At 41.8% G+C, this 22,285-nt stretch overlaps 2 protein-coding genes across 7 annotated transcripts in view; both read left to right on the top strand.

The window, feature by feature from the left end:
• Positions 1–9,691, top strand: part of RIPOR2 (RHO family interacting cell polarization regulator 2) — a 212,564-nt gene extending 202,873 nt beyond the window's left edge. For 5 of the 6 annotated variants that reach the window (XM_033434790.2, XM_033434795.2, XM_004273515.4 and 2 more), the window contains 3 exons: positions 941–1,024; positions 4,372–4,462; positions 7,940–9,691. In XM_033434790.2, coding sequence (XP_033290681.2) covers positions 941–1,024; positions 4,372–4,462; positions 7,940–8,040 — 276 coding nt within the window. In that variant the 3' untranslated portion in view covers positions 8,041–9,691. Of the gene's footprint in view, positions 1–940; positions 1,025–4,371; positions 4,463–5,351; positions 7,499–7,939 lie in introns of those variants that run through there. The other variant, XM_033434791.2, reaches the window with a different exon arrangement.
• A 4,942-nt stretch (positions 9,692–14,633) lies between these two features.
• Positions 14,634–21,118, top strand: ARMH2 (armadillo like helical domain containing 2). Its single transcript, XM_012534376.3, has 2 exons — positions 14,634–16,900; positions 18,701–21,118. Exons 1-2 carry the CDS (start codon positions 16,639–16,641, stop codon positions 19,126–19,128), a joined length of 690 nt encoding a protein of 229 aa, XP_012389830.1. The 5' UTR covers positions 14,634–16,638; the 3' UTR covers positions 19,129–21,118.
• The last annotated feature ends 1,167 nt before the right edge of the window (positions 21,119–22,285 follow it).

Consider the following 22,285-nt stretch of genomic DNA (forward strand, 5'->3'; position numbering starts at 1 on the left):
CTTTCCATGGCAGAACGTATCGATCTACTTCATTCTATTTGATGGATAAATGGCATCTCAGTATATGAATAACCCATTATTTTCTTATTCCATATTGATGAGCATTTGTGTAGTTTCCAACTCTGAAAAATATTATGATGAACATACATATGTATGTTCACGCACATGCATTTCTCATGAGTAGTTTGGGGTTAAGTCATCAAATTACTGGGTCAAACAGCTAGAATATTTTTACTTTGAAAAGCCATCACTCCTGATGCTAGGGAAGAGACAGTTTACCTCTCTCGGCTTTAATTCAACAGTCATCCAGGTATAATAAACATCTGCAATTCAAGCACATTGGGGCCCAGTACAGGCAAGGGCCTCGGTCCTCTGGGAGCCCTTTACAACTTGAACAGTCATTCTAAAAATCAATTCATGTCAACCTTCAGATCAGCTCAAGAAAATCAAACTTGGTCCTTCTTGTCCTTGGGGAGGTCGATGTTGAACTCTGAGAAGAGTTTGCTTAACTTTTCTAAGGCATTACATAAGCTAGCCTGTGGTGACATGTACTCACAGGAAGATATTCCATTCTAATGCCATTTTGGCCCAAGAGCATGAACTTCATATTGTTCTTTCCTACAAAGTTCTGATCTTTTGGTAGAATTTGCTCAAAACTCTCTTCTATGGGCCAAATGCCATCACCCCCACTGAAAGAGCAAGACACGAGAGGCCACGTATTATATGATTCCAGTCATAGAATAGAGGGCATGATGAATTGAGTAAAGAGACAGCTCTTTTAATAAACATGAATTTTAATGGATTTTTTTGTTGTTGTTCTGAAGGTAGTGCAAAATGTCTTGTTTTATCTGTAGCTTATCTCAGGGAGTAAAAATGATATATACACCTAAAACTACAAACAAATCGAAGTGTCTTCACAGCGTCCTTTCTTCTTTTTCAGGCCCTGCTCTATTACTGTGAAGCCCTAACAAAGACTGACCTCTGGCTCCAGAAGGGAGCTTGCCTGGCCCTGAAAAGCCTGAAGGTAAGGTTCAGCCTCAGAGCCCCTGGCAGGTCAGCTTTGAGCTGACTTTGGCTTTGAGACTAAGCCAGGTGCATAGAACAGCTTTCTTGCTGTATTTGGAAGTACCTGCTTTAGCAGCATTTCTCCTCTCCTTTACACTGTATATTAGTTCGCGAGTCCTTTTTGTCTTTTTCTTTAACTGAAGTAGAGTTGATTTACAATGTTGTGTCAATCTCTACTGTACAGCAAAGTGACTCAGTTTTATACACATATACATTCTTTTTAAAATATTCTTTTCCATTATGGTTTATCCCAGGAGATTGGATATAGTTCCCTGGGCTATACAGTAGGACCTTGTTGTTTATCCATTCTAAATGTAATAGTTTGCATCTACCAACCCCAAATTTAGTACCTAAATGTAACTTAGTTTTGTTAAAGTTGATACGTTTCAGAAAACAATTCCATTTCTCAATAGCCCACAGGAATCAGTTTGCCTGTTAGAAAAGTATCTTCCATCCCAAAAAAGAGATGACATGCTGATTTCATCAGTTTTTCTTGTGTACAAAAAAATAGCAGGAACAAATAAAATTGGCAAAGAAGTATTAAAATCCAGTGTGCCAATAAACTCCCAAATCCTTCCTGGAGAACTCTTTTTTACTAAGCAGCTCATCAATCTTAATTGTGTCAGAGGGAGGTGTAAATGGAAAAAGGGCTGAGAATTGCCAACATTAAAGAGCTTGCCTTTCAGTAGTCAAGATTTAATGTTTGACCGACCTTAATCACAAAATATAAGATTAATCATCCTTGAGAAAAGAATGAAAAGGCCACACCTTAAAATTTGCTGAACTCTTGGGTTGGTGCAAGGACCTGCAGGCCTGATGGAACATGAAGGAAGGGATTAACACCTCAAAAGAAAAAGTTAATGACCTGTGAAGAAAAACAGCTCTGGGAAAATTTGCCTTCCTTGTTACTTGGTCAAAAAATTACCTTGAGGTGGCCAAAAAAAGCACACAGTGGTTGCTGTGTATTTGGGCGCTCTCCTGATATACAGTGACAGGTCAGTGATGATAGCTCTGTTATAGGGTTAACATAAATTAAGACATGAGGATAAGTGATCTGCACCAGTTTTTGTGGATTTACATGCTGTGAAGCTTACCATAAAAGCTACAGTTTTAGGACTTCCCTGGTGGCCCAGTGGTTAAGAATCGGCCTGCCAATCCAGGGGACACGGGTTCGAGCCCTGGTCCGGGAGGATCCCACATGCTGCAGAGCAACTAAGCCTGTGCGCCACAACTACTGAGCCCACATGCCACAACTACTGAGCCCATGCACCTAGAGCCCATGCACCTCAACAAGAGAAACCACCACAATGAGAAGCCCACGCACCTCAACGAAGAGCAGCCCCCGCTCACCGCAACCAGAGAAAGCCCGTGCACAGTAACAAAGACCCAACGCAGCCATAAATAAATAAATAAATAAATAATTTTTAAAAGCTACAGTTTTAAAGTCTAGCTTATCCAGAGTCTGGGAGCACCAATTCCTCTCCTTTACCTTTTTCTCCCAGAGGATAGGATCCTTTGTGCTGACTAAAAGACCTCTTTCTAAACCATCTGCAGCCCCCCAGCTCCTGAAAGGGGCTCCATGCAGCATGATGTGAAAAACAGTGCAGGCTCAACCAATCAACTCTTGTTAACTTGTCAGGGAAAAAAATTTTTTTTAATTAATGATGGCAAACAGCTGACATTTTTCTTTCCTATTATCAAAATGAAAACAAGCTTGAGAGGTCAAGGTCCTCAAATCCAGTGGCCCTCCAATTTCAGGTTCCCCATCTGTCTTACTGGGCTAGAATAACCCATAGTCTACCCATGCAGCTACCATTTCATAAGCCTACCTTTCTTCCAGAAGAGAAAACTGTAATTTGTTACCCAATATCGACTCCTCAAAATGACAGGAAGAGCATTTTATTTCATAGCAGGCTCTCTTTCGGCTACCTGCCTTCAATACTGGTGTTTGTAGAGACACCTGCTGGGCCCTCCTCTCCCTTTATGACTCGTCCCTGGGGAAACATCAACTCCTACGTTTTCCATCATCATCTCTATGCTAATAATTCCTCGTATTTCCAGTCCAGGTCTTCCCTTCCCATCTCTGATCAGCTTGCTCTTAGGTATCTCCCCTAGGAAGTCACCTCAAACTCCACCCATCTCACCCCCACCTCTAGCCTCTGGTGTCTTAGTGGACTGTACAACCGTCTCTCAGTAGCTCAGGCCAGAAACCTAGGAGCCATCAGTGACCCTGCCCTTCCCCCACTCTTTATCCTCACTCTGTTCACCTGGATTCGAGCTACCTTCCCACTCGTCTCTGCCTCCCTGCAGTCCATCCTCTCCACTGCAGTTAGAAAGCTCAGAATAAAAGACAACTCCTTCTTAAAACTCTTACATGGCTTTCCATGATCTTAGAATGATGTCCAAAATCTTTAATGTGGCTTATAAGCCTCCCATCGATTTGGACCCTGTAACAAGCTATTGCCCTTACCTAGAATGTATTTCCTTCTCCACACCCCCAAACACTACACATACACACACACACACACACGTACGTACACACACACACACACACACACACACACACACACACACCCCTACCATGTGCCCAAACTTGACTAACTCCTCTAAGATATCACTTCCTCCAGGAAGACTTCCCGCATCAGACCAGGCTGCATTTCCCAGCCGTGTTCTGCCCTACCACCCTGACTCAGCCTATCATTCGTCATAATAATTAGTTTATTTGTTTCACGGTCTGTCTTTCCACCAGACTGTAAAGTCCTGAGGGCCAGGACCATGTCATGTTCCTGGCTTGAGTCTCCCAGACCCTGTGAACTGCCTGGTTCACAGAGTGCTCAGTAAATGTTTGTGGAATAAACAAATAGAAGAATTCCCATCCTTGATCTTTATTCCCCTCCTCTATTTTAGTATATAGACTAAAATTAGGAATCCTTACATTAGAGCTGTTTTGGAGGGAATGAGATACAGTAGAAAGAACTAAGAGAATTGGATTCTATTTTGGAAAAGCAGGCTGGTCACTTCACTTCTCTACGTCTGGAGTCCCCTGTGAAATAGGAACTTAGCTGATCATCAGAGCTCCCACAAGTACAAATCCTGGGCTCCGACCCAGAAAGTTTTAATACAGTGTGTCTGGAGTGGCACCCAGGAATCTGTACTTTTACAAGAGCGCCCTAAGTCATCTTGATACTCCACTAGGTTTGGGAAGCCCTGGGTTTTTTAAGTCAGCTACCAGCTACGAAATGCTAAGTCTCATGTAATCCCACACATAAATGTCAGAACACTATTTTAACTATTTTCTCCTTGTAGGCTACTGAAAGCATTAAAATGCTGGTGACATTGTGTCAGTCTGATACTGAAGAAATCAGAAATGTGGCCTCAGAAACTCTCTTATCTCTTGGTGAGTTGGGGTTTTTTTTGTTTTTTTTACATGATTGTTTATTTCTGACACCCTCAAAGGGAATGGTAAGGAAAAGTTTCATGTACCTTGTTTTAGCAATTTTTCCCCTATAGGCTATCGGCTCACACTTACACACACACACACACACAGTATGACTGATCAATTTCCATCTCACCCCAGTTCCTCGTTCTAACTACCTGGATGTTGAGGGAGAAGGTTGCTCTCTGGAGCCTTTCTAGCTGATTTCATAGTCTGGGCACTATTTGGAATCAAGAACACAGAAATCAAACTATCAAGCAGAGGCCAGAGTCAGGAAGCCAGGTTGGATTGCCAGGTTGGGGTTGGCACTACCTGGAGGACAGCGATGTGTTCCCCAGGATGCCATAATCCCCCACGTAACACAGCCTCCCCCAGACTCTCAGGTTAACCTCTGATTGCCCTGCGGGCCTATTGCCCCTAAGCCCCGACACCAAAGAAAAGAGATGAAGTTTTTTTTTTTTTCTGGAATATCCAAATAACCCTTCTCCTTCACTTCACTCAAAGTATAAATACTAGAGTCCTCGAATAGAATCCGCTCAGTAATACTAGTCGGGAAAAAGCCGCTGCCCTAGTGTGACTCTAGTAGCAGCTTAAGAATGTAAGGAAGACTCTCATGGCACTTATGGTCACCATGGCAATCACACTCATTGTCTGGTGCTCTTTCTTAGGGTTTAATAAGGCTTCATTCTGCTATTGATATATCATGCAATGCATAGAAATCTTAGCCAACATATGTGTGTTTAAAGGATAAAACAGTTATTCCTCACGGCTTGCTTTAGGCATAGAAATTATTTAATTCCCTAAAAATGTGCCCAGGGTATTATTAGTTTGAACTTCTTTTATCCTTTAGTGTTCTGAAATAACAATGAAGGAAGGAATAGCCAGCAACGCTGCTCTTCCCACTGTAACCCGAGGAGGCTCATCCCTGTAGATGACCCAGATCCAGTTCAGCTGCACAGACAGCCGTATCGCCAGGGTTGGTCATCACACCTGCTTCACCTTAACTCGTTACAGATGTGGCTCCCCAAAGCCCCCATAGCCCACACACCACCGGTTCATGATTCTCAACCCTAGATGCCCACTGGAATGACCAGGGAACCTTTAAAATACACCCGTACCTGGGCTCCACTTCTGATGACTCTGCTCTTGTCGGTCTGAGCTGGGCCTTAGCACTGGGATTATTAAAAGCCTCCCAGGTTGAGAACCTCTGAACTCAATGTTATGAATCTCCTTTGACCCTAAGACACAAATACTGGTGTATTTTTATCCCACACAGACGACTGAATTCATGTAGTGCAAATAGTGTTTTTGATGGGAATTGGTAACAGATACTCGAGGGCTGAGGGTTGTCACAGGGCGTTCGAGGGGCTCCGAGCAGCTGCTGTTTACCAACCAGTACGGAATTATTTCAATATTTGAACCCAGAGCTGTCCAGTAGATCCCTCCATGATGACGGGGCTGCTCTATATGCACCGTCCCAGACGGCAGGAAGTATTCACATGTGGCAGCTGAGCAATTCAGCATGGCTCTTATGACTGAGGAGTTAGTTTAATTTTGAGTGGTTACCATTTAAATGTAAGCAGCCACCTGAGGCTGGTGGCCTCTCGATTGCACAGAGCAGTTTTCACCGCCCCTCTGGCCGTTCCAGCGCGTCCCGGCTGGACCTCAGTCTTGTCCGGAACCACACTGCCTGACACCCCAAAGCTCGAGCTCTTTCTCCTCCAACACCCTGCCTACTTTACAGGGCTGTTAAACGGACCAGCAGAGGAGCCAACACAGATCCAGGCCCCTGAAAACTGAATCTTAGTAACAGCGAGATGCCCTGAAACCCCGGCCCGGGTTGTGTCACTGTAAAGAATATTGGGTAACACGTGCCAGGCACTGTTTTGAGGGATCTACATGGATTAGCTCATTTAATCCTCCTGAGACTCTATGAGGGACCGTTAATCCCAATTTACAGAGGGGCACAGTGAGGCATGCTAGGGTTGCATAACTCACCCACGACACCCAGACCCGGTCAAGCACTGCAATGGAACCCTGACCCTCTAGGGCACCTGGATGCTGTAGGTTACTGGAGGAAGAACTGAAGACCTCTAAATTGGAATCTCCCTGTGAGCAAACTAGGAACTAGCCTGGTATTATTGGGTTTTTAAGTAGCATTCATTAGCCTAGGCATCCACAGGGGTGTGTGTGAGCGGGCAGGGAGTATGGTATAAATGTGCTTAATTTAAGGCCCTCTGTCTCTCCTCCCACTATCATCAGCCAGAAAGGCATTGCTGTTCATGTTTTATATTCAGGGTTTTGCATAAATATTTTGTTTCAAATAAAGGGTTCTACTCCAAAGTAAGAAAAAGTTGGAAACTATTGAATCAGGGAAAAAATAACGTTTGCCTCAGAAAAGTCAAGGCATGCAGAAACAATCAACAAAAGAATCTAAAAACTGATGGCTTTTGCTTATAGACGAGTTCACTACAGAGTTCTTTTAAATACACGCAAATCTCTACTTTTGTATCTAATGTATTACTGAAAAAGTTAAATGTACTGAAAAAGAAAACAACCAAAAACAGACTTTTGGTTTATTGAAAGGCCTTTATATCCAATAAATTATACAAATATAGAGGCAATATATTATAAAATCCATGATTACACTCCTTTTCTAAAACCCACTAATCAATATATTTCCAGCATTTCAAGGAATCTTTTCTTCTGTTTTTCTTCACAGTGAACTTCTGATTGAGCACAATTAATTATTTGCATCTTTGTCTCATTTGTATTAAATGTGTGAAAGCCTGTTTCTTATCACTAGTTATCTGTACTTCATTTTCCCATTTTCTAACCATTTTTTCTTAAATAGGAAAAATGGAGTAAAATATTCAAATAATTTGCAAATACATGTTGGCTGTTCAAGATGGTACTGCTGATAGAACCGGCCTAGTTGTTGGCTGGTAGACAGCATCAACATGTGTACAGGGCAAAGAATAAATTTTTAGCAGAAGTTTGAAAGCCTAAACTTGATTTTATGACAGATCATTTGGATGTACCAATATCTAATGTATAAAAGTGAAAGTTACGTAAAAGTTCAATGCACTGAAATCAAGGACTAGCCATACTGAAATCACTAATGCACTTAAAATATAATCCATATAATTTCTCAGGAATAAATCTATTATGTGAAGTTATTGACATCAAATGCCCATAGGACGTCTACTGTGTTTCACATTCTTTTAGTCTCTGGCATTAGCTCAGAAGTTCTTGGTTGTTCTAAACACTACCTAGAAAACAACATAATTAAGAATAGCCAAAATGACTTTTCCTCACCTAAAGTCAACCTTAGCAAAATATAGCGACCCCTACCTAAACAACTGGTATTATTATTCTGAGTGATGAATAAAAAAGTTAAGTTCAAACTGGTATTCATTTTTGATGCTCTATATGCAGGAGAAGATGGGCGGCTGGCATATGAACAGTTGGACAAATTTCCTCGAGACTGTGTTAAAGTTGGAGGTCGTCATGCAAGTGAAGTTGCCACGGCCTTTTAATTACAAGTTAACTCTGCCTAACAGCTGTCTTAATAAATGGCCCTGTTAATCAAGGTGGTGCTGTGACTTAGCTCGAAGTTGTTGAGGTTGTCTGGAAATTTAACATGTTATGGGAGGAATTCAAAGTCCTCTTTCGCAGTACTTACCTGCTTTTCCTTCAGCCAACAGAATAGGGCTATGTATCTTTCAGTAGATTACGTGGTTGATTGCGTCTGACAATACTTAGTAAAAGCGTCTGTCTTATCTAGTATGTATGGGATTTTAAAACAGCCGTCTTTATACATTTTTGGAAGTTCTTCTATAAGCTTGAAATAGTCACATGATACTTTGGTAAATATCATATGCCTTGCAGTGTTTCCTCTGTTGTGTTCTCAGGGTTGAGTGGCCCCCTTAGTTACCTAATTTTACCTTAAGTGCAAAGCAAAAAAAAAAAGATTTCTTCAAGTAAAAGTTTGCCTGCAGAACCTGGTAAAAGATCATATTGTAAGAGTTTATTTCTTTTTAATTTCATTTTTTCAAGCCTCCACTATTTCTCTTGTTTCTTTCGTCTATCGTGAAAATTCCAAAGGCATGTTTCCATTATGGTAAAAAAGATGGGTAGATCGCTGAAAACTACTTTATTAAGATTATACCCATACTCATTTTAAAGAAGATACTCAAAACTTAAGCTTTTTTTTTTTTAAACAAGAGCCATTTTATAATGATACTTTTACAATAGAGGTATTTTTGCTGCTAAGACAAATCAAACCCAGAAGTTTTCAGACAGCTGTGAATAATTTAGAAAGTTATGATGCTCCTTGAAGTAGAAGAACATAGAAGTTGGAGGAATCCTAATGGGGTGGAAGCAGAGGGTCATTAACAGTGGTCTTTTCTTCTATACAAATTACCATAAGGTTAGGAAGAAGAATGACCTGAATGATGGTTACTGCCCCCAGAGGAATCATTCATCACTGGATAGGATCCTTTGGCCAAATAGTTAAACCAACAGCTCCCGTATTGCTTCCACATCAGGATAGCAAGTCCTTTAAATAAAGTACAAGTCCGTTCAGTAGCTCTTATTAAATAACTCTTCTTCCTCTTAAGAGTATACAAGGTGGGATATGCCAAGATATCTAAATAATATGTGTGAGTGTAATTTGAACTGTGGAATATCAACTGTTCTCTGAATGTGCTTATATATAATATCATTTAGATGTCATTTTAAATATTTACATTTTAGCAAGACCTTTAAAAACAACTCATTTCATTTTAAAGTGAAAATTGTTTGTCAGGCTTCCTGGCAAATAAGTTCTTTCAACTGTGAAGTTATAATGTATATATGTATTTGTAAATTTATAAATATTATATATATGCATATATCTTTCATTTTAAAGATACACTGTACAGTCTATAGTTAGTATGTATAGTCTACAGTCTGTTAAATGGTTGAAATGATTTTTATAGAAAGTCAAATCACAAATGTTACAGAGTTGTTTGCTTTGTTGTTTGGGTTTTTTTTATTTTTTGAATATTGCATGAGTACTTCCATATCTTTTGTATTCACTTCTGCATTTTATTTTTGGTTGAAGGGGGTGCTTTTAGTTTTGTGGCATTTGTATTCGTCACTCTTTCAATCATGTAAGTTAAAATAAAAATTATTTTTGAATTACTAGTCTCATGTTCAGAGTCTGGTGTATTTTTTTCACATGCCCCTCTTGAGTTGGTATTTACACAACACACTACACCTCATTCTCAACTTGAGTTTATTCTTATCTTGAAATTCCTTTATCCATACATGAGGATGATATTTACTTCTCAGATCTGTTGTAATGCTAACTGGAGGAAAAGCTGCATTTCATCACATCCCTTCGTCTGGAACGTATTCCTGTGCCACCTCATTTTGTCTAAGCTGCTATTGGTATTTTTATGTCTGTGGTAGGTTAGTTAGCATTTCTCGGCCTTAGAGAAGTGGCCTTCTGTAGGAGGCTCCTATGCGCCCCATAAGTGCCCTCCTCTCTTGTCACCCAAGCTGTATGCTCTGGGGCTTCCCCCAAGAGGGCTGCGTGGGTCCTTCTTTTGTGGCAGGCTATGTGGGCCGTCTGGTAGGCTTGGTTGGCCCCTAGTCTGGTGGGTTGCCAGGCCCTGCCTTGTACAGATGCTGCTGGCTGCTGTGTAGTGGGGCCTGGTCACGAGGTAGCCGGGGGTGGAATCCTTGGGGGCCCTGAGGCCAGTGCTGGCTCACTGGTGGGTGGAGTCAGGGTCCTGAAGAGTCTGGGGCTGTTGCCCACCCACGGGCAGGTGAAGCCAGGTGCTAGTGTTAGTGATGGACTGCTGGCAGGCAGAGCCAGGTCCTGGAGTCCGGCTGCAGGGCCCAGGGATCCCAGAGCTGCTTTCAGATCATTGGGGAGTGGATGGCGGTTCCTGATACAGTTGGGTGTGGGGTCCAGGGTGTCCAGGAGGCTGCGTTGGCCTGCTAGTGGGTAGGATCAGGGCCCTGCTGGTCCCAGGGTAGGGTCTGGCCTGTGGGATGGTGGCTTCCTCGCTTCTGGTGTCTGCGCCCTGGTGGGTGAAGCTGCCCTGGAGACTTAAGGCCGGTTTCCTGGAGGGAGGGGCCAGTGGCCGGCCGCTGGTGGGTGGAGCTGGGTCTTGGCCCTCAGGTGGGCAGGGCCGTGTCTAGAGGTGTGTCCAGAGGCAGCTGTGGGCTCTTTCGTCTTCAGGCAGCCTGTCTGCTGATGGGCGGGGCTGTATCCCCGCCCCCCCCACCCCCTCCGCCAGGTCTTAATGATCCAAGATGTCGGCCGGCGGGAGCGTTCGTGCAGCTGACTGTTTTCTGCCGTCTGCGTCTGTGTCCCCAGGGTGAGCTGCAGCTGCCCCACCCCGCCTCTCCAGGAGACTCTCCGAGACCAGCAGGTAGGTGTGGCCCAGGCTCCTACCAATTAACTGCTTTTGCCCTGGTCCCAGTGCGCGTGAGATTTTGTGGGCGCCCTTTAAGAGTGAAGCCTCTATTTCCCCTGTCCTGTGGGGCTCCTGCAATAAAGCCCCGCTGGCTCTGGGGCCTCGTCTTCCCAGTGCTGGAACCCCGGGCTGGGGAGCCTGACATGAGGCTCAAAGCTCGCACTCCTGTGGGAGAACGTCTACAATGTATTTATTCTCCAGCTTGTGGGTCAGCCGTCTGTAGGGGGAGGGGGTATGGAATTTGATTATATCACAGTCCTCCCCTCCTACCCATTTAGTTGTGGTTCCTTCTTTAGGTCTTTAGTTGCAGATCTTTTCTGGTAGGTTCCAGGCTTTTGCACTAATGGTTGTTCTGCAGACAGTTGTGATTTTGCTGTGGTTGTGAGAGGAGGTGAGCTCAGGGTCTTTCTGCTCCCACGTTTGGGCCTCTCTCAGTGCATGTGTTTTATCACCCAAAGGTCTTAACTTTGTCTTCCCAATGCCAGCCTGCATAAACAGTTTCTTTAGGAGAGGTACCTTGTTGTAGAAATCTCGATAGACCTGTGCACGCCTTGCTAATGCCAAGGTACTGCTTCCATCACGGGTGGCTTTCCTTGCAGTAGTTACTGCAGGTGGCCATACATAGAGCCTGCGCCGTTTCCAAACTAAGCTTTCCTGTTCTACTTTGTGATGATGCCTTGCAATGCCACCGTGACTGCAACTCTGCAAACCGCATGTCCCAGAGCTGCGTTTCAGAGTTGTGGTATATATGATCAGAGACTGTAAGCCCCCTGAGGCTAAATGAGTCTTTATTTGTATATGTTCCCAACCCAAACCCCCACCAGCATCATCACAGAGAAGCCCCTGACGTTCAGCTCTGAGAGTATTTACCAAGCGATTCATTAAATACCAGTGATTGCTTAGTTACTGAGTCATCAGTAAAAACAATTTCCCCTATATGGTTTGTTGCTGTCCTGCTTAGCTGAATTACCTTACTTACTTTATAAAATTGTAAAGTAAAATTGTAAACCAAAGTCAGCAGAAAACACCAGCACTTCTCACTATATCAGGAAAACAAATTAGTCAAATAGAAAAATAAATATTTTTATCCCTGAAATTTTCCTGGGGACATTATCTCTTATAAAACAAATATGATGGATTTTGAGAAAGTTCTAAGTACACTTTTTGCAGGGAACAACAGTTGTTTGCTAAAAACTAGTTCTCTAACTTCTCATTTATTCAACAAGTATTTGTTGCGTACTTAACTATAAATGAGGTATGCATATGCCAGGGACTGTCCTTGGCAATGGAGCTATAGCAGTGAAGAAGAAAAAAAAAAAGAGAGGACATAAAAATCCCTACCTTTGCGGGGCTCCTATCCTGGAAAGAGGAGACAAGAAGACAGAGAAAAGGAAGGAATTCCCTGGTGGTCCAGTGGTTAGGACTCCGTACTTCCACTGCCGGGGACCTGGGAACTAAGATCTCACAAGCTGTGCAGCATGGCAAAAAAAAAGACAGAGGGGCTTCCCTGGTGGCGCAGTGATTGGGAGTCCGCCTGCCGATGCAGGGGACACGGGTTCGTGCCCCGGTCCGGGAGGATCCCACATGCCGTGGAGCGGCTGGGCCCGTGAGCCATGGCCGCTGAGCCTGCGCGTCCGGAGCCTGTGCTCCGCAATGGGAGAGGCCACAATAGTGAGAGGCCCGCGTACCGCAAAAAAAAAAAAAAAAGACAGAGAAAAGTCATGTAATTGCCCAGTGTTGGCGTGGGAGATGTGATAGGGCAAAGATCACAAGTTTCAAAGAGAGTGTTCAGGGAAGGCCGAATAGAAAACTACATTTGAGGATGGCCTGAGGAACTGATGGGATGAGTCAGTCATGTGGATATGTGGATATCCCTGGGAAGAACATTCCAGGCAGAAGCAACAATAACCACAAAGACCTTAGAAAGGGACCATGCTTGATGTTTTAGATTTTCTAGTAGCCACTAGAAAAGAAGTAACAAGAACAGGGAAAGCTAATTCTAATAATATGTTCTATTTAACCTAATATATCCAAAATCTTTCAACTTGTAATCAATATAAAAATTATTAATAAGATATTTTACATTCTTTTTCTCATACGAAGTCTGTGAAATACAGTATATATTTTACACTTACAGCACATCTCAATTCAGCCTAGTCACACTTCAGGTGCTCCACAGCCACGTGTAGCTAGTGGGTACCATATTGGATAATGCAGGTCTATGTTTCCCCAGTTGTCCCAGTAATATCCTTTATAGCATACACACACATACACATGCTCACACACATGCATGCACACACATAGATCCAGGAGCCAGCCATGCGTTACATGTTTAATTTTGTTGTCATGCCTCTTCAGGTTCTTTTCTTTATTAAATTTTTTTATTGATTTACAATGTTGTGTTAGTTTCTGAATCGCAGCAAAGTGATTCATATATATATACATATATATATTTTCTTTTAAAAATTCCTTTCCATTATGGTTTATTACAAGATATTGAGTATAGTTCCCTGTGCTATATAGTAGAACCGTGTTGTTTATCTATCTGATGTATAATAGTTTTTATCTGCTAATCCCAAACTCCTAATTTATCCCTCCCCCCACTTTCCCTTTTGATAACCATAAGTTTGTTTTCCATGTCTGTGAGCCTGCTTCTGTTTTGTAAATAAGTTCATTTGTATCATATTTTAGGGAAGGGTAAGCTGTGACAAAGCGAGAGAGTGGCATGGACATATATACACTACCAAACGTAAAATAGATAGCTAGTGGGAAGCAGCCGCATAGCAAAGGGAGATAAACTCGGTGCTTTGTGACCACCTAGAGGGGTGGGATAGGGAGGGTGGGAGGAAGGGAGACCCAAGAGGGAAGAGATATGGGGACATATGTATATGTATAACTGATTCACTTTGTTATAAAGCAGAAACTAACACACCATTGTAAAGCAATTATACTCCAATAAAGATGTAAAAAAAATAGATTCCACATATAAGTGCTATCATATGATATTTTTCTTCCTCTGTCTGGCTTACTTTACTTACTATGATAATCTCTTTGTCCATCCATGTTGCAGCAAATAGCATTATTTCATTCTTTTTTATGTCCGAGTAATATTCCATTGTATATATGCACCACATCTTCTTTATCCATTCATCTGAGATGGACATTTAGGTTGCCTTCATGTCTTGGCTATTATAAATAGTGCTGCTATAAATATTGGGGTGCATGTATATTTTCAAATTAGAGTTTTCTCCAGATATATGCCCAGGAGTGGGGTTGCTGGGTCATATGGTAACTCTCCTCTTCAGGTTCTTTTACTCTAGAACAGTAATGGGCCCCTCTTTGTTTTAAACTTCCACATCTTACTATATTTGAAGCGTACAAGCAAGTACATTTTGTAGAATGTCCCAAATTTGGACAGGGTGTCCAAATACCTACTTTGAAAGTAGAGCCAAAAGGATTTGTTGATAAATTGGAAATGAGATGTGAAACAGACAAAAGCCAACGATGAATCCAAAAATTTCAATCTGAACAACTGGAAGGAAGGAATGCCATCTTCCAAGATAGGGAAACTGAGAAGCAGGAGATTTAAAGAAGACCAGGGAAAAAAAAATAAAAATAAAAAAATAAAATAAATAAAAAAAAAATAAAGAAGACCAGGGGGCTTCCCTGGTGGTGCAGTGGTTGGGAATCCGCCTGCCAGTGCAGGGGATGTGGGTTCAGGCCTGGTCCAGGAGGATCCTGCATGCCACGGAGCAGCTGGGTCTGTATGCCACAGCTGCTGAACCTGCACTGTAGAGCCCGCGGGCCACAACTGCTGAGCCTACATGCCATAGCTGCTGAGGCCCGTATGCCTAGAGCCTGTGCTCCGCAACAAAGACAAGACACTGCAGTGAGAAACCCATGCGCCACAATGAAGAGTAGCCCCCACTCACCTCAACTAGGGAAAGCCCGCGCACAGCAACGAAGACCCAACGCAGCCAAAAATTAATTAATTAATTAATTAAATTAAAAATTTAAATTAAACTATAAAATAATAAAGAAGACCAGGAATTTTGCTTCAGGCATGTTAAGTTGGGGAAGCCTCTTAGACATCCAAATGGAGATACCAAGTTGGTGATTGAAGGTAATTGTGTTTGGAGTTCAGGTGAGAAATCCAGTTAAAAATATAAAATTGGGAGTCTTCAGCATGTGAATGGTATTTAAAGCCATGAGACTGGTTTGTTTCCTCCAGAAAGTATAGATAGAAAACAAGAGATACAGGAACAGAGCCTTGGGGCACTCCAGTATTTAGAGGTCATAAAGAAGAGGGGGAAGCAGCAAAGGAAAAGAAGAGTGACCAGTAGGGAATTAAAAGACTATGACATCTTAGAAGCCAAGTGAAAAAAGTGTTTCAAGGAGAAACGAGTGACAAAGGCTGAGGACTGAGAATTGGATTCAGCAGAATGAAGGTCATCAGTGACCCTGACGAGCAATTTCAGTAGAGTCATGGTGGGGTTAAAATCCAACTTGGAGTACATCCAAGAGAGGATAAAAGAATATTTCAGGGACTTCCCTAGTGGCCCAGTGGTTGAGAATCCACCTTCCAATGTAGGGGATGCGGGTTCGATCCCTGGTCGGGGAACTAGGATCCCACATGCCATGGGGCTACTAAGCCCGTGCGCTGCACCTACTAAGCCTGCACTCTCTGGAGCCTGCACACCACAATTAGAGAGCCCTCACGCCGCAACTAGAGAGGAGCCCACGTGTCACAACGAAGAGCCCACACTAGCAATGAAAGATCCTGCATGCCACAACTAAGACCCGATGCAGCCAAAAATAAATATTAAAAAAAAAAGAATGTTTCAAATAGCAAGTATGGCAACTCTTTGAAGAGTTTTTGTATAAAGGGGAGCAGAATATTGCGCATTTTGTGAACGTGCAATAACCGGGAGGAGGGGCTGTATGAAGTCAAAAGAGTTGTTTTATTTTTTTAATGAGAAAAAGTACAGCATGTTTGTTGATGCAAAGAACCCAGTTAAGATTGAAAAATTAATAAGGCAAGAGAAGAATAGTGAGCAGTCTCCCTGAATGGAGTGAGAAGGATTGGCTGAAACCTGCATAAATGGAGGGGGCATCGGTATAACAGGAGGAAAGCCAGAGGATGTGGGCGCAGACGCAGGTCGTTGGGTAGATGTGATGGGGAGAGCTGTGGAAGGTCTTTTTTGATTGCTTCTATTTTCTCAGCAAAATAAGATCAATCTAGGAAATCTGTGATGTAGAGAAAAACTCTATGTAGCACATAAGCAAAATGGGCATAATACTATGAAAGATCAATGGAAAGTTCAGTATAGGTTGGAACAGTCAAAGCAGAATGGGCAAGTTCCCAGTAGGCGTCACCTACGCAAAGGCGCAGAGACGGGAACGAGCTGAGTGTGTGTTAGGGGAAGCCAGTTTAGTTTAAGCTGAGATTCTGTGCACCAGAGAAGTGAAAGTAAGCTTGGTTTAGTTCAAACTGTAGAAGGCCTTCAATGCTAGGCTGAAGAAAGAATCTAGGCATACATGGCTTCCCCCGGATTTGTGTATTCCATTCTATGGTGTTGCTAAGCAATGCATTCCAGAGTTCTTGACTGTTCACTTCTGTTACTGCCAGTGGTGTGACTTAAGCACCCTTGGCCTTTTTACACAATGGCAAAGACCCGGGCTTACTATGCACAATTTTGGACTCAGGTTTATCGATATTTTGTGGGGCTGTATCACCGCCTCAAGAAATGCTGGAGTGTCGTTAAGGGCTTTTTCACTAAAAAGGAGGAAGAACACATCCCTCCAGCTGAGAGTATTTTTCACAAAGAAAAAATTGCGGTGCTTGGCCGTATGTTGAAGGATAAATCTCTAGCCCTTGAACAGAGAGCTCAAGCTGCCTATAGAATTGGACTGTTGGCCTTTACAGGTACTGATTTAACCAGCTGTGCTGACAGAGGTGTTCCACAGTCTTTGTGCCTGTTGTAACACTGTCAGTCAGTGATTCTCATAGCACTCGTCTTAACGTTCCAATAACATTTCCTTTGCCTAAATTATTAGTTTTTTGTCTTTGCACCGCCAAAGATATTACTACTTTCTCCTCAAGGATCTCATGTTTTCAAAAGAATGTGTCCATCAAATAAATTACTAATAAGGTACTTTCCTGTTTTTAATTTAAAAAGTATATATATATATATATATATATATATATACACACACACACTGAAATTGCCTATCAAACTTTTCAGTATCATGAAAAAATTGAATCTATACTGAATTGATATAATTTCAACCCTTTTACAGGATAAAACTACTCAGTATTTTATTTTTTATCTTGTAAAAATGCATTACACAGACAGTAGTTCAGAAAAATCATGAAGAACTTAAGGAAAATACCTACTAGGAAAGCCAATAGGTGCATTAGTGAAAAGCAACTATTAATGTATACTTGGCTAGAGAATTAAGTGGTAAACCATTTAAAGACACACTGCTCTGATTGTCAAGTCCAAACTTGCTTCACTTTTTTCTAATAAATTTCATGTAAAAAAATTTTACAGACAATCCTCAACAACACATCGCCTTATTAGAAGCTCTTGTTGGTAGCTGTTAGTGTCCTTGGTAGATCGATTATTTTTTAAATGGGAAAATGAATTACTTCCATGTAGTTTAATAGACTACTTTCACAGAATGGTGTCCATGAGAGAAAACATTTACTGTTTTCAAGGACCAAGGGGTCCTGGGTACCAGAATGATTGAGAGCCACTTGCAGAGGACCAGAGAGAAGACTGAAACTCAGAACACCCAGGTGAGGGCGGTGTAGATGGCATCCTCCACTTGAGGCAGGCTCAGTTCCCTGTAGAGCTGTGGTCACCATTTGGGGTAGGAGTTAGCTAATTATAAAGGGCTCAGAATCCTTTAACTTGATGTTACTTAGCCTTGGTTGTACTGGTGGGAAACAATGGAAAGGGCTTATGCCAGGCTTTGGCTAAAGCTTTACACTGCACAGAATATCCTTGGGACCATGGGACTGTGGTAGTGCAGATAAGAGGAATCCAAACCAGGTCAAAATTCCAGTGGCTAGAATCCAGCCAACTGTGCCAGCTTCTCCTCACCATCTAACTTGTCTTCATCAGTGCCTTCTTATATAGGACCTGCTTGGAGTTTGAGATTTAAACTAGGATGATCTGGGGTTCAGGTATATGATGGAAGTAGAGTCAAGCACCAGGTTGGTCCCAGATCTGCAAAAGATTTGGGCTGAGAAACGTGTAAGGAGAACAGGACAGTGATGGACAACTCATGAAAAACCTCTCTCTTACCATTTAGACCCTGGCTTTGCCGCTCGGCCTTTTGGTTTTTCCTTTGTTTGCTCTAATGCTCTGGTACTTTTTCAAGTACTGAAGACAGAGACTCGGGAATGAGACCATGAGGGAGATTTGCTAGGTGAACACAGCCGGGCTTTATTCATCTTGCAGTACTGATTCATAGGCGCCTGATTGAAGGAAACAGGGAGGAGCTTTGGGCAGGCAGTGCTCTTCATATAACTCCACGCTGATCAACACACACTTTCTCATGTTCACAGCAGCACACGGGGTGGGGGAGAAAGAGGAGAACTCAAAATATCCGAAGTATCACATCCATAGCGGCGAGAATATGAACACAGGAGCACTCAAATGTCACTAGCTACTAGATACACCAAATACTTCTGGAAATGCAAATGCTTGTTTTACAGGAGGACCAACTGCTGGAAATTTTGCAGCTGAGTACATGAAAGAAGTAGCTCACTTGTTGCAAAATTACAAGATGGAACCAAAAATAAAGATCCAGCTGCTCCAGAGTGTTGCATCTTGGTGTTACTTAAACCCTGTCAGCCAGAGAAGAGCCAAACATTTGCAGTTTATTCCTATTCTCGTTGATCTTTTTGATAACAGACTTGAGCCTACCATGAAAACTGACATAAACAGCAACCTCCTGCTTAAATTTTGGAGTTGCTATGTTCTCTCTGTCATGACATGCAATAACCTGTCTTGTATGCAGGAGCTTAGAGACTACAGTTCTCTAAAATATCACTTGCAAATGTTGGCCAGTGAGAATTGGTCTGGATGGCCCGAGAATTTTGCAGAGGAGCTGTATTTCCTCATTGGTTTTCACAGGAATTAATTTCTCTAAATCCAGTTACCTGATGCAGCTGTCTGCACCATTGTATCATCCTGGAAAACTGAAATAAATAACAATATCCGATCACATTATTCTTCAGCGTTTTTTTTTAGATAGTTGAAAACTTCTATATACATTTTCATAGTTACTGCAATAACCAAACTTATGAAAAGCGCCACTGTTTAAAATAACCTCATAAAAATTAAGTTCATAAAATGAGAATTCACTGGAAGATGCATTCCCTATATAACTGTTAGGAGCAATGGTGTGTTTGGGGGGCTATTAGATGACATTAAGCTCAGGCACCCAGAAATGCCAAATCCAAACCCAACTCACAGCCACACCCTACAGTGGACACTGTCGTCCCACCCGTATGTATCCTTTCAGCCCTATTTCAGTGACGGCCTTCCGGTTGCCACATCTTTGGCTGAGGTTGCGTTCTGGCTACCAGACCATGATCTTTCTGCACATCAGGCTGACCAGTTTGGGGGAATTTACACTGAATAGGAGCAGTGCTTACCTCCACTGGCACAACTCTGGATAGAGATGAGTACCATGTGTTCAGACACCTAAAGACAGCCTAAAGCTAGGCTCTTGGATTTTTACTCTCCCTATTTTGCCTGTTAAGAGAATATGTAAAAGAAAGCTTGCACCTGACTTTTGTACTGCCCAGCCTCATCAAAAGCTTTGTTACAAAAAATGTTTACGGAGAAGCGCTTACAGGATGTGTACCTGTTTGTGTCTCTAACTACATTAACATTTGCCTCTAGCTTAAGTCGGAGCCATCATAGATTGAACTGCGTACTTTTCCTATTTCACAGACTTGCCTTGACTAAGCTTACTTTAGCGTTACGCTTCTACCTTTCACTGAGGGGCCTGTAAAAAAAAGGAGTGTAGGTCCGTGATCCTTGCTTGTATCTATTACAGGAATGTTGTGAGGGATGTTAATCACATCACGTGGATTCACGAGGCTCTCGGGAGCCAATTTTCTCAAAACTTAAACCCGGAAAAGCTGTGTTCTACTGAGCAACTGTTATCTTTTCATCCTTTGTGGATTTTGTGAATTGTGTTAACACAGAGTTTCTGAAACTAGAATTCAGTTTATAGTGGGAGAATAAGGGTCGGAAATCATAAGTCCCCTTTAGAAACTGGGTCACGGCCACAAATTCCTTTTTTCAAGTGCTTTTTAAATTGAATTTGAATTTTTCCTCAGAGTAATTCATGAACGTAGTTTGAAGAGTCAAATATTGCCAGGCCTCTGATGAGAAACAGAGGTTCAGATTTGGGCCTCGAGGCATTTTTATGCTAAGCTATGATTTTTAAATCGCTCTCCAAAATTTTAACAAATGGTTGCTATTTTCCTTTGCTGTCCCTTGTAAGCTCACCTCTCTCCAACATTTGGATTTTCTTAGAAGCAAATCCACGATAAGAATTTGAGCACAAGGGCTTTATTTGCTAATCTTCATGTGGACATACGCTTTCATTTCTCTTAGGTAAATACCTAGAACGGCCGGATCATACAGAATGTGTATGTTTAACTTTTAAGAAATTACCGAACAGTTCGATAGCATCTGTGGCATTTAACATTGCCACCAGCACTGCCGGAGAGTCCCAGTTGCTTCACGTCCTTAACACTCGGTATGGTCAAGTTTTGTTTTTCAAACTTCAGCCATTCTGATGGGCACATAACAGTATCTCACTGTAGGTTTAATTTGCACTTCCCTAAGGACTGTGTTGCCATCTTTTCACATACTTATTTGCTATCTGTACATATGCTTTGCAAGTGTCCAAATATTTCCTCTATTTAAAAAATAAGGTTGTCTACTTAATGAGTAGTAAGTTCTTTATAGATAGAAATCCTTTGTTGGGTATATTTTGCAAGTATTTTCTCCCAGTCTGTGGCTTGTCTTTCCATTCTCTTAAAAGTCTTTCAAAAAGAAGTTTTTGATTTTTATTTATGCAGTCTGATTTATGGTATAATTCGTGATTTTTGTGTGCTTTTTGAGAAACCTTTACCAAATCCAAGATCACTAAAATCTTCTCCAATATTTTCTTCTAGAAGATTAATAATTTTGGCTCTGACATTAAATTTTAAAACCCTCTTCAATTCCTTCCTCTTTTGCTCCCTGCCACCAAATCTTGGCAATGCATTGTTGACATTTTCCAGAAATACTTTTTATTTGCCAAGTCATCCTATTCTACTTAGCTCTCCTCTTTCTTTGGGCTAATGGCCCAAATCTAAAACATAAACAGCTGTACTATTACAGTAACCACTAGCCTCACATGGCTCTTTAAATATAAATTAAAATTTAAAAAATTAAAATGTTAGTTCCTCATTCATACTAGCCACAGTTTGTGCTCAAAAGCCATATATGGCTACCTGGTTATTATACTGGACAACTCAGTTCCAGCATCCCAGAAAACTTCATTGGACAGCGTTGCTATAGATTAATAATATTTATTTAAGCATTTAGATCAGGCACTCTAGTAAAGGTTTTAATTCTCACAAAAACAGAGGTGGACTTAATATCAGAGATAAGAAAATTAAAGTTCTATAAGAATAACTTGCCTAAAGTAATCCTTTAAAGCTTGACATTGCTCTTTATTGCCAATTTATACAAAGCTTCTTGTATGCTTTCCACAGATCTTAATCCCAATGCTGTATACTTTGCAAACAATTTCCCTTTATTTTGTCCTTTTCTTCCTTCAGAACAGTACATATGAGAAATCCTTAATTTCACCCTACTCTTACTTCATATTCCTTCAATATACATACTTTGTCTATACCAGTATGTGAAATGTGCAGATAGAAAGTTTCAGAACTCTTAGCTATTCATGCATCTCTTCATCTGCTCCCCACTTTGCTTCTCTCGAGGACTACCAACACCACCCCAACATTTTAAGCTTCCAAGAAGAGTATGATCATACCAGCCTTTACTTGGCTACTCAGATTCACTTGGGGAGCCTTTGACTCCAGATGCTTACACTCCTAGTGGGTTAGATTACCTGGCATGGGGTCTAGAAATCAACATTCCCTCCAGTGAGCTTGAGGTGCAACCAGGTTTACGAGGTAAAACCTCAGCTATCTCAGTCTAAAAAGGGAGAATTCATTTCCCCCTTGTTTCCTCCAAGCTAGTTAGCAGATTAGAAAGGAAACAAA

This window comes from Orcinus orca, chromosome 10, assembly GCF_937001465.1.
Source record: "Orcinus orca chromosome 10, mOrcOrc1.1, whole genome shotgun sequence".
Lineage (NCBI taxonomy): Eukaryota > Metazoa > Chordata > Mammalia > Artiodactyla > Delphinidae > Orcinus > Orcinus orca.